The following is a 16,580-nucleotide window of genomic DNA, read 5'->3' as shown; positions in this document are numbered from 1 at the left end:
TATGTAAATCGATGCAAGCCGAAATTATTCTTTGGGATAAGTCAATTTTTTATATATAGCTCCAACAAGGTTGGTTGTAAGGGTTGAAATATTATGATATTATATCTTAAAACATAAAAAAATCATTATGTAACTAATAAGAACCAAATGTTGACAATATTAAAGTTTAAAATGTTATTTTATAATTTTTTACAATTAGGGGTAGTTTTCACCCTTAAAAACGAAAAGCGTACAACGGCTCAATATAGAAAATGAACTAGAGGGTAAAATGAGCCTAATTCCAAATTTTTGTACAAATCGATGCTGGACGAAAAATTGCGAGGTCTTGCCATTTTTTCAGTATCATTTCCTCGACTACGATAAGAAAAAAATTGCTGACGAGCTTCATTTAGACTCTACCCCGTATGTAATTTAAAATACTTGTAAAGCTTTTCATAAATTATAACTTCTCCAAGATGTGCATTTCGATAAGAAACATTATTTAGTCCACTATTAAAAGTTCTTTCCTGTTTACACTCGGTTATTAATTTATATTACGAAAAAGAGAGCCCGAGTGAAAATCTTCACAGTTTTTTTAATGAACCTATTATCTTTTGTCGCAATGTTCTCTGCAATAAGGAAAGCCCCTTTGTTTACTCGAAAAGAACTCGCTGGGCAAATTGTATTTTTCTTGTTTTATGAAGATGAATTTAGACGAACGTAAATTGTTGGGGATAGTCCGAGATTAGGGACGATAATCTTCAAGATGCGGACTGAATAAATTTAATAAGAATTTTGGAAAGATTTTATTAAAATTAGGAATATTGTCTTACACGATTTTTATAAAATTTCAGCGAAAAATTACACTTTTTTCGCTTTTTTACCTCACAACGGACTAGAATATTGCAAGCTCATGATTACAGGTAATTAACACTAGAATGATGGATGTTTACAATGTTTAGAGGGATTATTTTGGTATCTGTATATCATCAGAAAATATTTTGTACAAGGTAGATAAAAGACCGAAGCCTTAAAATGTTAACAAGTTGCGATAGTAAGTACTTTTTTGCTTATGGAACTATTTTAATAATTTTTTTCTTCCTGTTTTTTGTTTTCTTATTCTATGTTGCCTTCCTTCGCAGGTTGTTGTGTGATTTCGATCGATTGGTGATTTAGTTCGATTCCTTTCTATCTTCTATTTTTGTTTTCCAGTTAGGTATCTTGATTATGTTGATATCTTTTCTGACTGATCTCTTTGATCTACCTCCATATCTTGTATTTGTAGATTTTTTCCCGTCTTAATACATGGCTGAGCCATTGAGTTTTTATGTGTCTGACTATATCTTCTACATTTCTCTGATTATTTCTCTTGTTGTTAAATAATTGTCTTAACTATCTGTCTTAGATTTTTTGGACCAAACATTCTTCTCAGGATCTTCCTTTCTATCATCTTTAGCTTCTCTTCGACTCTATTAGTCAGGCACATTCTCTCCGCTGCGTAAATTATTACAGGTCTGATTGCTGTTTTATGTATTTTTATTTTGGTGATTTTGCTGGTATGTCTGTCTTTTAGTAGTTTTTGATATTTACAATAAATGCTATGTTGCTCGCTTTTACTTGTTCAGTTATCTCTGCGCTCCTGTCATTTTCTCTATATTTAATGGTATCTCTAATTTTTTTTTGTATATCGTTATTATATACTCCTATCTCCACTCCATTCGCATATTTTCTGAGTTTCCTATTATTTTATTATTTGTTTATGAATTCAGTGTATCAATTTCATCCAATCCTGCTGCTTTTCCTGATTTTAAACTTTTCATTGTTTCAATAATTTCCTTTTATGTGGAAGCGTTTTCTTCTTCGTCTCTTTCATCCCTTATCGCATTATTTTATTTGACTCTCTCAAACTTAACAGTTTTATGATACCTACCTCCTCCGATTATTTTCTTTGGCTGTCTTAAAGTTAGATGATACAGTTGGATTGATATGAATTAAGTTAAACAAAAAAAAAACAAACAATAAATTTCAATCTTAGAAACCGTTATCATAAAACAAATATATTACTGTTGATATTTCAGCCCGATAAGAGAAATTAGCATTTCAAAACAGCAATAACGTTTATACACTATAAAATAATTATCGCTGGCAAGGCTGTGTGTAAACGCCTTAATGAAAATTGATGTGAGCCACTGTCGTTAAAGCTTTTACTTCAGCTATATCAGTGACTCAATGTTTAAACTTTATAACTGCATTTTCTGTAAGCTTAACTTTATAATACATCGTAAATAAATAATTCTTAAGGAAATAAACTGTTTGAGTTCCTGAGGTAAATAATGTATTGCTGTGCATTTATTATTTAGCGTTTATGCAATGTTGTGGATAGCAGTTCATTACTAGAGTGTTTTATTGATTATAGCAATTTATTTATTACAGTTTAGATATAATTCTGATATACATTATGTGTAAAATATAAGATTAACACGGATTTCGGTAAAAATATTTCAAAAATTGTGTATTTCTATAAAGCCCTACCAAGATACCAAGTACCAACAAACACAGCCCATGCAGTACCGGATATCGAGATAACAGAAGATCAGAACAAGAGTAATGAATTGTTGCAATGCAAAGGCAAATTTAGTTTTGCCTGCTACTGAATAAAAATGGTATACATTTTTATTTTTCTATTATTATTACTCTACTATACATAGAAGCACCTAACCACGATATTAAAATAATACTAGGTGATCTAAACGCAAAGGTAGGCACAGAAGATTACGTAATACCGGTGGCAGGAAGATATAGTCTACATGAAGTTACAAACGATAATGGATCACGTTTGGTCGATTTTGCGACAGGCTGTAACTTAGCCATCAAAAGCACCCAGTTCGCTAGGAAAAAGATCCACAAGGCAACATGGAGATCAAACGATGGAAGAACAAATAATCAAATAGATCACGTATTGATTGATGGGAGACATTCTAGCAGCATAATAAGCGTAAGAAATATGAGAGGGCCAGATAGCGACACAGACGATTTTCTTGTAAAGGCCAAGCTCAGAACAAGAATTTCAACACAAACAATAGATAAACACACAAAGATCAAAAGATGGAATGTGGCGAAGTTGAAAGAAGGAAAATATCAAAGATAGTACTAAGTATAATTAAGAAATAGGTTTCAGATTTTGGAAATAAGTGAAAATGAAACGGAATATCCAAAATTTCACTGATGAAAGTAATGAAAATGGTGGAAACAACGGAGAACATGAGTATCAAACGGTCGAATTAGAAATACCCCCACCAAGCATGGAAGAAATTACGCATGCCATAAAAACGCTTAAAAACGATAAATCCCCTGGTCTGGACAATATTGATGCCGAGCTAATTAAAACAGGCGGTCATGAACTCATAAGTAAAATCCATCCATAGTAAACGCGGCAAAGACTCACGAAGAGTTGTAGCGCCATTGATGATGATGATTATTATTACTCCTATAGAGTAACTATGTAGGTCCATTTTCCGTTGAAATTTACCAAGCTGTAGACGGGGTTGTGAATTGCAACTTTTAGAATTCCCTCTTGTCTTCACTGTAGCATCTATCTGGCTTGCAATTTTTAAAAGCCATGGAGGTGTCACCAGGAAAATGGTCAAATAACTTTTTCAATTAAATATATTTTAAAAATATTTTTAAATATTTTTATGAGGTTGAAAAACTTTATCTTTCATTTATCAGATGCCGCTAGGCACCTACTCCATAGCGTCAGTTGCAGTGTGAGGAGTAACTCTCGGAGGTTGGTCACTTTGGGTAGAGAACAGCAAACCTACACTTCTCTGATGATGCCTCCAACAAGAGGCGAAAATCGTCGATTCAGAGTGTTGGTTTACGCTCTCTGTACTGTTATGCTCTACTTTTTCTATTTATTTAGATTAATTAGCAAATTCTTAATTAAATTGATTATTCAATTATTTTATTTCTTGCCTATGTAAAAACACAACTAAATTCCAATTAAATTTTATTCTCAGGGCTAATCTTGTATTTGATACAATACCTGTGATCTGTGGCTTCTAGTATTTCTAGTTGCTTACTTCTTCCAGGGTAGAAACAGGGAAATTGAAAACACTCAAAATCATATAAATGTAATCTATTGTTTTTATCAAATAAGCCGTGTACATAAGATTCAAAAAATGCTAAAATTTAACTTTGTTGCAACAATCTCTAACTTAATAAATTAAACTCTAACTCTGATATCTCCTTGTTTTGACAAAATATTTATTTGATTAATTTCTTATTTACTCATACTAAATTGAATGAATTTTACTTTTCTTCTTTTGAATTGATTTCTCAAATTTGAAATGACTAACTGCGTTAAAAAAATTGTTCAATAAACAAATAAACAAATATGGTTTTGATATAAACAAATTTTCTCAATTCCGATAAATGATTTGACTAACCTTTTATTCTTCACTCCCTTGTTTTCTGGATTGCGCCGTCCTTGATTCTCCCAACACATACTCTCTGGATGTTGCGAAAAAGTCCCTCTCGTCCAAACCGCTTCCAAGAAAAACACACAGGACTTGCTCGAATATCTTGTGCACAAACGGATAATAATCAGCTACTCGTTCTAGACAAAACAAAGGAATTCCCTTCGGACCAGGAAAATTATCTCTTCAACCGGTCGACGATTTGGTTTCAACTTGATTCTGCTAGCAAAGACCGATCACACCACTCCACACTGATTCTACACTTTAAAAATTTGGACTGCTCTCTTCCGATGTCAATTACAGTGTCTTTCTTTTTCTCTCAAATCCATTCTCTCACATTCATTATCCCTTCTCCTGATATTTTCCATCCAATAAACAACAACCTCTCTCAAACCATTTATTTCTTAAGAAACCAAATATTCTTCCAACAACTTTTACAATTTGTCAAATTTCAAAGAATATCATAATTAGTTCTTTACTACTCTCTACTTTTATAATTTAAAACTAATACAGTTTGTTTACCACATTAAAATACCTTCCCGGAAGGATCTTAAAAACGTTATTGTCCCGTCAACGCTCTGTCCACTTTCTAATCACCCACTTGTTTGTTAATGTACCGTCCATTTCGTCGAATAATTACCACTAATCGTTTTAATTTTTTCAAAACACTTGTTTAATAGCAAAATTAAATTCTATACAATCTTGGTCATATACGGGGTGATGAAAAACTATGATTTTATGGTCGTTGATATAAATTTAATTTTTTTTAATTTCCTTAAAAAAAACAATTCCATTACAGTACTAAGTGAAAAATAAAACAGTTTTGCCTTCGCATTGCAACTGAATAAAAATGGTATGAATTTTTATTTTTTTTTAATAGATACTTTAAGTTCTAGAGTTTTATCTAATTTATAAAACAAAGCTCTGGAACTTGTGGAATAAAATAAAAGTAGAGCTCTACAACTGTATGTAAAATATTCATATCGAATGTCATGACAGTATGACACCTTTTAAGGTGTAGACTAATTTTCTAAAACAACTCATACATCTTCTTCTGACTATATGATGAATAAAAAAAGATAATATTTGCTGAAAATAATTTGACATTTGCCGGTGATGTATATTTCATGAGGGATTTGATAAATTTTTAATTCTCTTCATGGATGTTATCGTATTGTTCCAGTGAGCTTTAACATATATTATATGTATGTATGTTTGTATAGGGAGGATATCTAACAATGGTATCTATTTTATTAGCATCGCTTCTGAATTTACTGATATATTATAATGGAATAAAGTTAACCCGGCTGAACACGCTTAGAGAAAAGTTATGTTTACACGAGCAAGAGTGAAATGAGCGAGTCGTTATTTATAATGTGAACTCGTATGGTTTGTTAACAAACTGACTTTATTTAATAGCAATATTAATGAAAATAGATAATATCAACGAATTCTTTTACCCCACATAAACTAAAATTTGCTTTGTATTCATGTAGAAAATCTGCTAGACTTCCGATGACATCCCTTATATCTTTTTAAAAAAACCTCTCCAATATATCTCTCTCCAAACTCCTCGAAATATATTATCTTATCTGGAACACACATAAATTCCCAGATATTTATTATAACTATTCCAATTAAAAAGCTTTCAATCCTCCTAACTCCCAAATCGTTTCTTCCGATATCTCTCACTTGTACCACTTGCAAACTTCTTGGAAAAAGAATGATAAATAAAAGACGACTCACTGGGTTCCTTGAAAAACATAATATTCTTCCCGAATCAAGGAATGCGTAGACGAACTCCACTCGATGATATTTACGAACGTATTACAAGGCAAAATTGAAGATGGACTGGACATGTTGCCACAATGAAAGATGGCAGGCGGACAAAAATTATTTTAATAGGGACCATGGGCAGACAAGCGCAGCCGGGGAAGACCCCAACGTGATAGGTCGGCGACCTCAAAAGAATTGGGACCAATTGGGTAACAGTGCCACAAAACAGAAGAAGATGAAAATACCTGGAGGAGGCCTATGTTCAACAATGAAGAAATCAGCGCTAATTGATGATGATGATGGTCTGAGAAGTCCTACAAATAGTTATTGACAAAATCACGTATTGCAGTCAATATAAACGAAATATACAGGGTGAGGCAAATAAAAGGCGTCATCTATTTAATGAAAATATTTTCATCTATTTGCTACTTCCGGTTATACCGGAAGTTGCTTATAACTTCGTTTTTTTAATGGGACACCCTGTATATTTTTAGATTTTTGAATTCTCTTCGATGTCCTCTTTCTTAAAATATGAGGTTTTGTAATGTTATACAGGGTATTTTAAAAGATAATTACGTTTTTTTATTAATTTCGTAGCAATATTCACACCCTGTAGAAATGTAGTAGTTTGACGTCTAAAACTCTACTTACGTTCAAATGATTTTTAATATAGTCTACTATTGTTAAGAATCATTAGTATAGCTAAATTTTTAATTTGAGTATACAGGGTTGGTCGAAACTCGGAATGAGTATTTTTTGAGTTTTCTTAAAAGGACCACCCTGTATGTTAGTATTGTAATGAAATGATATTTTTTGGTACTTTTTTATTTTTTAAGCATTCCCTATACCTAACTGCTTTAATTTGTGCTTAATTGTTAATCGCACCAACAATCTGAACTACGTAGGTATTTTGATTGCTAAACCATTATTGGTAATTTTAAGGATCAGTCTGGAATAATATGTATTTATTTCTGAAAAATTATTTGTGATTGAATATTTTCACGGCCAACCTAATAAAATTTTACGTATTTTTTGTTGCAATTAATGTTTAGCTTGAATCACCAATACCTCACAAATTAAAGCAGTTAGGCATAGGGAATATTTATAAAATAAAAAAGTACCATAAAATATCATTTCATTACAATACTAAAATACAGGGTGTTCCATTTAAGAAAACTCAGAAAATATTCATTCCGAGTTTCGACCAACCCTGTATACTAAAATTTCAAAATTAGCTATACTAATGATTCTTAACAATAGTGGACTATATTAAAAATCACTTGAACGTAAGCAAAGCTTTTAATGTCAAAGTATTACAATTCTACAGGGTGTGAATATTGTTACGAAATTAATAAATAAACGTAAATATCTTTTAAAATACCCTGTATAACATTACAAAACCTCATACTATAAGAAAGAAGATATTGAGGAGAATCCAAAAATGTAAAAATATACAGGGTGTCCCATTTAAAAAAACGAAGTTATAAGCAACTTCCGGTATAACCGAAAGTTGCAAAGAGATGAAAATATTTTCATTTAATAGATCATCTTTCAAAACCGCTTCAGTCCAATTTTCATGATTCTGTTGCCTTTAGTTCTCGAGATATTTCTCGTGAACAAAGCTTGAGATCATTAGCAAGAAGAGGATAACAGAAGGTCAACTCAAAGTTAACCAAACTCCAGTAAAAAGAGTGCCATATTATAACTACCTCGGTGCCATAATAAATTAAGAATGTATCATTCAAAAGATATTCAACTTTCATCGCAAAAGCTATATATTCATCTTCAACCGGATGGGGGTCTTTTTCAAGAGCCACGACTGGTCCTAACACAGTACCTTGTGGTCCACCTGCATTGATTTCTTTTAGTTCCGAGCAGGCTCCTTCTTGCTTAATCCTGAAATCTCTATCTAATATATAAAATTCCAATAATTATGTGCACATTCTCCTTTAAGTACCGTCTACCAATCGGAGGTTGATATCATCATCACTATCTTTACTCTATCTACCGCTGCTCTGAAGAGTTATATGGAACTGCATTTAAACCAGTCCCTTAAATTCTTCAACCATGACACTCTCCTTCTTCCTATACTCCTTCCTACTCTTATCTTCCCTGTATGATCAGTCTTAGCAGTTCACATCGCTGTCCCCCCATTACGTGTCCCTGATATTGTAACTTTCTTATGTGTACATTGTCTGGGCAAAATTCTGCTTAATTTGTATTTGAGTCCTTCGTGCTATACTTGCGTCACGTCGATGAAGACAGCGGAGCCAATTTCTTTTCTTCTGGTGACATCTCTATTATATTCGTTATTCTATCGACTGGGTCAATAATTAAATGACTTTCTCGGAACCCGAGCTGGTGTGATGAAATTAGAGCCTTAGTGTATATGTTTCTAGTTTCTCGTACCGCTTCAAAATTACAGGTAATAGGGAACTCGGCCTGAACGATGGCATTGTATTTGGTTGTTTTCCAGGTTTAAGGATCATTATGACCTTCACCACTTGCCATATCTTGGAAATATATACTCATCTGAACGGAGCCTTATAAGATATATCAGCTTTTCTATGGCTTTTCTAGGGAGTTGTTTTAAAATTTCCCCGGTAGTTAAATCGAACTCAGGTGCTTTCCTGGGATTAATGTTTCCTTTAATTTCGTTAGATGCTTCTTTGGAGAGACTAGTTTATTTTCACCTTCTTCCTCTGTGATGTTTTCCAAATCAAGTGTGTTATCACCCTCATTTGGCTGGAATGTTTCCTCTAGATATATTAGCCTTTTCCAAATTGCTTTTGTCCAGCTTCCATCTGTATTTCTTAATTGAGAATTTGGCACGATCAGTTGTTTTAATCTCTTAGTGGTTCTCCAGAGGCAATAATCAGTTGTGCTCCATTTGTTAGTACTCTTAGGTAGTTATTAACTAATTATTTTTTGTTTTTTATAATTTCTCTATTAATCTGTTGAGTATTGTCAAGTTTAGTTTTATCAGATGAAGCTGTAGAGCACTGCCAGATCCTTCTGAGTTTTCTGTTCTCCTCGATAAATTTTCTAATTTCTTTTGGATAATTATTATTTAGGTGAGGTATTCTACGCAGCTTGCTGAATTTCTTTAATATAATATTCCATCTCTTTATCAAGTTCACAATCTAGTTTTTAGTGAAACTTTCAGATTGATTGTTTCTTGTAAGTGAAGCTGAAAACTCAGGCAATCTCTTAGCCTATTAGTTAGTTTAGGAGGTTGTACATAGTGAGATAAATATATTTATGTTGAATTAATAAATTTGAATATATAATTATAGCCCAGTAAATGAACGGGAAATTCGGCGATACCGTATAATTTTCAGGGGCAACTCCGAATTGCATGAAAATTTGGATTTAGGTTCTACTTACCCTCCACTTCAAAGTTGAAATTGTGCCGTTGGTTGCTTTTACTTGGGGGGTGACAGTCACCCCTTCTCGGGGGTGAAAAAACACACGTTCAAGATAAGACCGGAAATGGATAAATTGACTGATTTTAAGCAACTTTTGTTCTGTAGAGTTTTTACTTAAGTCAATACTTTTCGAGTTATTTGCCATTGAAAATGTTGATTTTTCGACAAAAAACTACGTTTTCTGCCGGTTTTTCGCAAATAACTCAAAAACTAAATATTTTATCGAAAAAATATCCCTAGCAAAAGTGTAGCTTATAAAAAACCCAAAGAAATGGTGTATCAGTAAAGTCTATCAATCAAACAAAAACAAAGTTGTAGCTCATGAAAAATACGTTCTTATTCGTCTAATTCCAAATCGAATATTTCAAGGTGAAATCACTGAAAAATTAAGCACTTTTCGGGAAAAAACCATTTAAACTTTTTTAAAGTGTTTATACAAAGCTTTGTTTTAATTGTTAACAAAAGTTTTAGCGTTAAAAATAAGCGAGTTACGCTCAAAATAAAGTTGGCCCTCTTTTTTTTTGTAAAAAATCATGAAAATCTCGCCGTGTTTAGCTCCCCAAATGAAATTAATCGCTACCGCTTTACAAACAATTTACTTACCTATCTATTTTTTATATGATATGTCAGTCTTACCGGTTTAACGTGTTTATTTTTGAAAGGGTTATAATTGAGAAAGCTTGAATGGGCCACTAATCACGAGTGTATGCCAATTTTGAACAGCCATATCTCAACCAATTTTTGTATTACGGAGAAACAAAATGAAACTAGCATATTTATAATAGCAAAACCTACATTTTTTTTACTCTTTAAGATTTTTCTTATCACTAATACTTTTTAAGTTATATTAAAAAAATGAAATTTTTCAGAAATTTTTAGAAATTTTTTTTTACTATAAAACCAAATGTTTTCAAAAATAAGCACTTCAAACCATCAAACTTACAGATCATATAAACAATACACATACAGTTAAAATAGATGGTAAAGCCAAACGATTAATTTCATTTAGCGTGCTAAATAGAGGGAGGTTTTCACGATTTTTTTTTACCAAAAAAAAAGCGGCCAACTTTTTTTTTCAGTGTAACTCGTTTATTTTTGATGCTGTATACTTTTGTAAAAAACAAATAATAAACTTTTTTTCGATATTTAAAAATGTTAATAAGGTTTTCCCGAAAAACGCTTATTTCTTCGGTGATTTCGCGTTGAATTATTCGATTTGGAATTAGACGAATAAGAACGTATTTTTCATGAGCTACAACTTTGCTTCTACTCAATTTGTAGACTTTACTGGTACACCATTTTTTTCGTTTTTTTTATATGCTACACTTTCGCTAAAAATATTTTTTCGATAAAATATTTTACTTTTTAAGTTATTTGGGAAAAACGGTAGTTTTGAAACGTAGTTTTTTTGTCGAAAAATCAACATTTTAAATCGCGAATAACTCGAAAAGTATTATCTTACGAAAACAAATTTATACAACAAAAGGTCTTAAAATAAGTAAATTTATCAATTTCCTGCCTTATTTTAAACACGCGTTTTTCACCCCTCGAGAAGGGGTAAATGTCACCCCCCAAGTAAAAGCAACCAACGGCACAAATTCAACTTTGAAGTGGAGGGTGAGTAGAACCTAAATCCAAATTTTCATGCAATTCGGAGTTGCAATTACACTCCAAAAAGGTCATTTATTGGGCTATTAATGATAAAGTCGCTTTTAAACAAATATTTAATTTTTATTTTTTTAAGCCATTTTATTCATAAAGAACAAAGTCTATACCGTCATCCAACTCAATCTACATATGTATAAATTTTGTTATCATACCATTCACTTGTTCGTTTGCTAGTATTTACATTGCATATATACAGGGTGTTTGATTAATAATTGTCCATATAGTAACTGGAGAAACCTTAGAACAAAATACGAAGATCTAACCTAAAACACTTAAATAAAATGTGGTTCCTTACTGAGCTGCAGGGTGTTTTATCTAAAAATTTAAAAAATATTTTTGCTCAGCATTTTAAAAGTGTTTGACGTATCCTTTTCATACTTGGCAGAAAATGCGACTATTATATACCCTACTAAACTGTGATAAACAAAAGTTTCTAGCTACTACCAGAGGCGTACGACAGGGGATAGTGAATGGTTGACCCTTCTCAAATTCTACGCCACTGGAGGAATTACTATTTTAGTGCCATTTTTAGGCACTCCCATAATTTCTACGTAAATAATTTACTCTTTATTGGTAACGATAAAGTCATTAGTTTTCTAGATATTTGAAGCTTTTCTAGATATATGAAACGGCACAGTTATTTTGATTAATTTAAGATAATTTAAAAATTATTTGTACCCAGTACTTTAAAACTATTTGACGTATCCTTATCATACTTGGCACAAAGTGTAGGTACTGTACAACCTACTAAACTAAGATAAAAAAACGTTTCTAGCTACTACCAGAGGCGTACGACAGGGGATAGTGGCTGGTTGACCCTTCCCAAATTCTACGCAACTGACGAAATTTCTATTTTAATGTAATTTTTTGATATTCCAATACTTTCTATGTAAATAATCTCTTCATTCGTAACGATAAAATGATTAGTTTTCGAGATATTTGAAATTAAAAACGAAGCGACACAATACATTAACCAAAATAACCGCGTCGTTTCATTTTTAACTTCAAAGATCTCGAAAACTAATGACATTATCGTTACGAATGAAGAGTATATTATTTTGATAGAAAGTATCGCAGAATCCAAAAATTGAAATAAAATAGCAATTCCGCCAGTGGCGTAGAATTTGGGAAGGGTCAACCATTCACTTTCCCCGTCGTAAGCCTCTGGTAATAGCGAGAAACGTTTGTTTAACACAATTTAGTAGTTTGTACAGTACCTATACTTACTGCCAAGTATGAAAAGGATACGTTCAATAGTTTTAAAATGCTAAGCAAAAATAATTTTTAAATTTTTAGATAAAACACCCTGTAACTCAGTAAGGAACCACATTTTATTTAAGTGTTTTAGGTTAAATCTTTGTATTTTGTGCTAAGGTTCCTCCAGTTAATATATGGACAATTATTAATGAAACACCCTGTATATTTAGCATACTGATAACTGCAACATTTGTGAACTTTGCCCTGTACCGCTGTGTCTCTGTCACCTCGCTCCGGTAGCAAAAAAGAGACAGCCATGACGTTGGTTGATACATATTTCATGAGAGATTTGATCAATTATTTCCCGTAACATGCATATTTCATCTCGGCACTTTCAGTTTCTCTCTCCAGCTACCAGCTACCACCAGTTATGAACGCACTTCCTCCCAGCTGAATATGCCTGGTGTGCTTCACTTCCGAAAGAGCCAAAATCGGCTAAGCCTGCATTTGTACATGGCTTTATGCTCTGATAACGTAACCATAGGGGGCGAGAAGCGTCAACTTTTGTGTAAAGGGGTCGATGTCAATGACTAAAGTGCACAAATATATTGAAGTAGAGTAAAAAACGATAGTTTGTACCGGGTGTCCCAATAAGAATGGCTCTCGACCATATCTCAGGAACCGTTTATAGTTTATAGTAACAAAAGTTACCACGGGAAAAGCCTGGAATTTATTTTCATAATTGTAGGTCCATCGCTAAAGGGCGTAATTGAATATCAAAGATTCAAAAATCAAAATTTTACAAAATGTACCTAATGAAAATAGCACTGGAAATCCAATCATCGTATTCTTCATAAAATTCTGCGCATATTTGATTTCACAAGTTTAAGTCTACCTTTGCAAATAAGAGGTGGGGTATGTGGGAACCTTGTTATGAAAAAATGGCTGTAAGTCCGCTTCTGCTAAATCGAATTTTGCATACTTGGTCTTATTGGAAACAGCTATTTTTCATCAATGTAAGTATCTTATTTTCGATATAGCGTCATAAGTAATATGCAAGCTAGGAGGCGTTATTTAATTATTTTCAGAAATCTAGTTTTCTTTGAAAAATATTAAATACAAGTATGAATTTTTAATCCTGTATTACAAAATTAGACCAAATTAGCAACATAATACCGAAAACCGCATGTCGATACCTTTTTTATATCTCGAGATATCTTAAGAAATGTGTAAATTTTAAACCATAACTGTTACTGTCACCGATAAACGAGGTTAAGGAAAAGTAGTGGGCTATGGAAAAAACAAAAACATTTTCCAGATGTAAACGTATATAATTATTTGAAACAACAGTAAAACAAACAACACTATAAAATAAAACAAAGACATAAAAGCAACTACTTACTTAGTCTTAGTGACTGCCTAAATGTTCAAATTGTTGTCCATCATGTTGGATGCAAGCATTAACTCTTTCAAGAGTAGATTGAATAGCAACAGATTTAACTGTTTTAGACTTTTATTTATGGGGACGGATTAAAGACCTTGTTTTTTCCGCTAGGCCCACTACGCGAGAAAACATGATCTAGAATCTACAGAATACAAAACGCCATTCAAAGCATTGCGAAAGCAGAAATTGAGACTGCTCTCCAATCTACTCTTGAAAGAGTAAATGCTTGCATCGAAAATGATGGGCAACAATTTGAACATTTAGGTCGTCACTAAGTAAGTAGTTGCTTTTATTTCTTTTTTATATTTTATAGTGTTGTTTGTCTTATTGTTGTTTTAATTAATTATATACGTTTACATCTGGAAAATGTTTATTTGTTTTTCCATAGCACACTACTTTTCCTTAACTTCGTTTACCGGTGACATTAACAGTTGTTTAAAATTTACACGTTTCTTAAGATATCTCGAGATAGAGAAAAGGTATCGACATGCGGCTTTCGGTATTATGTTGCTAATTTGGTCTAATTTTGTAATACAGGATTAAAAATGCATGCTTGTATTTAATATTTTCCAAAAAAAGCTAGATTTCTGAAAATAATTAAATAACGCCTCCCAGCTTGCATACTAGTTATTAGGCTATTTCTAAAAAGGGACAGTTACACTGACGGAGAGCTGTTTTTAATAAGACCAAGTATGCAAAATTCGATTTAGCAGAACCGGACTTACAGCCATTTTTTCATAAGAACGTTCCCACTTACCCCCACAACGTATTTGCAAAGGTAGAGTTAAACTTGTGAAATCAAATATGCGCAGAATTTTATTAAGAATACGATGTTTGTATTTCCAGTGCCCTTTCATTAGGTAAATTTTGTGAAATTTTGATTTTTTAATTTTAAATATTCAATTATGCCCTCTAGCGGTGGACCTACAAGTATGAAAATAACTTCCAGGCTTTTCCCGGGGCAACTTTTGTTATAAATATTTTTTTCTCAAAGCCCTACTATAAACGGTTCCTGAGACATGACCGAGAGCCATTCTTATTGGGACACCCGGTACATTTGTATGTGTGTGGGTACGTGTCTTTGCAGTTTTCTTGTCTGTTTTTTCCAACAGATTTTGTACAAATAAAGTTAGGGAAATAGTATGAATGAATATTGTTCTGAAGCTATTTATTAGTGGCATTTTGGTAATTAACTATTTTAATTGGGAAATAAGCCACATAGTCCTGTCGCCAGTGGGGGTACAACGGCCTCCTTAATTCAGATGGACTTACCAAAGTTTTTTTTATGTATTTTGACTCAGAGAACACGAATTTTTTGGGTAGCAGTCGATCCGGATGTCGATAAGATTGTTATAAACAAAGAACTTGAGGAATCACATAACAGCGATTTTTCGTAAATCAAAACACTGTTTTGTACTTTTTGGGTCATTCTAAGCAAAAAATGTTTTTACAAGTTTTTTCGTAAAATGTAGTTTTCGACATAAACGCGGTTGAACTTTCAAAAAATCAAAAAATTGCAATTTTTGAACCCGAATAACTTTTGACTGAAAAATGAAATAGCAATTCTGCTTACCGCATTTGAAAGTTCAAGTCAAATTCTATCGATTTTGATCACTTTCATTGCTAAAAATTAATTTTTTTATTGTTAAACAAAGCTATAAACACATAGTGATTGAATGATGTTTTCAATGCATTTCCCATTTTTAATCGAACGAGTAGGCGCATACAGACAATTTCTACGTAGATTACGTACATTAAAACGCATGCATTGGCACGAGAAACACTATATGTTTATGGCTTTCTTTAACAAATAAAAACTTAATTTTTAACAATGCTAATAATCATGACCGATAGAATTTGACTTGAACTTTTAAATCCAGTAAGCAGAATTGTTATTTTATTTTTTAATCAAAAGTTATTCGGGTTCAAAAATTGCACTTTTTCGATTTTTTTGAAAGTTCAACCGCGTTTATCTCTAAAACTATGCATCCTACGAAAAAACTTGTAAAACCATTTTTTGCTGAGAATCACCCAAAAAATACAAAAAAATGTTTTGTTTTGCGAAAAATCGCTGTTATGTAATTCCTCAAGTTCTTTGTTTATAACAAACTTATCGACATCCAGATCAACTGTTACCAAAAAATTCGTGTTCTACGGGTCAAAATACATAAAAAAAACTTGGGTAAGTCCATCTGAATTAAGGAGGCCGTTGTACCCCCCCTGGCGACAGGACTAACAATTTTATTTGAAAAAATAATTTTATTAACGTTTCGGCTTCCACTTTGACAACGACGTCAGAAGTGGAATTTTGACAACGACGTTAGTATGAATGAATTATGTAAATTTAGCATATTTCCTACCTTTTAGATGCATGGAGAAAACTACGAAGATCCAAATGGATGGTATCATTGCTCTGAAATAAAAGCAAAAAATATTTGTTATTACTTATTATAGTTAATAATTGAGATTCATTACACGCTAAATAGTTACATCAATGTTCACAACTACTTGAGCAACGGTAAAATCTGTTCTTCAAAGTTCTTAAAAGTAAAAATTACAAACATAGAATGCAGCATATAAACAAAATCCTGTTTGTGGACAGAACATGCC

The 16,580-nt window shown here is 32.4% G+C and overlaps 1 protein-coding gene across 1 annotated transcript in view; it reads right to left on the bottom strand.

The window, feature by feature from the left end:
• Positions 1–16,379, bottom strand: part of LOC114328657 (uncharacterized) — a 669,257-nt gene extending 652,878 nt beyond the window's left edge. Inside the window, exon 1 of the mRNA XM_050659768.1 lies at positions 16,331–16,379. Coding sequence (XP_050515725.1) covers positions 16,331–16,379 — 49 coding nt within the window. The remainder of the gene's footprint in view (positions 1–16,330) is intronic.
• Between the last annotated feature and the right edge of the window lie 201 nt (positions 16,380–16,580).

This window comes from Diabrotica virgifera, chromosome 8, assembly GCF_917563875.1.
Source record: "Diabrotica virgifera virgifera chromosome 8, PGI_DIABVI_V3a".
NCBI classification, from domain to species: domain Eukaryota; kingdom Metazoa; phylum Arthropoda; class Insecta; order Coleoptera; family Chrysomelidae; genus Diabrotica; species Diabrotica virgifera.
This window is presented reverse-complemented; position numbering and strand designations above follow the sequence as displayed.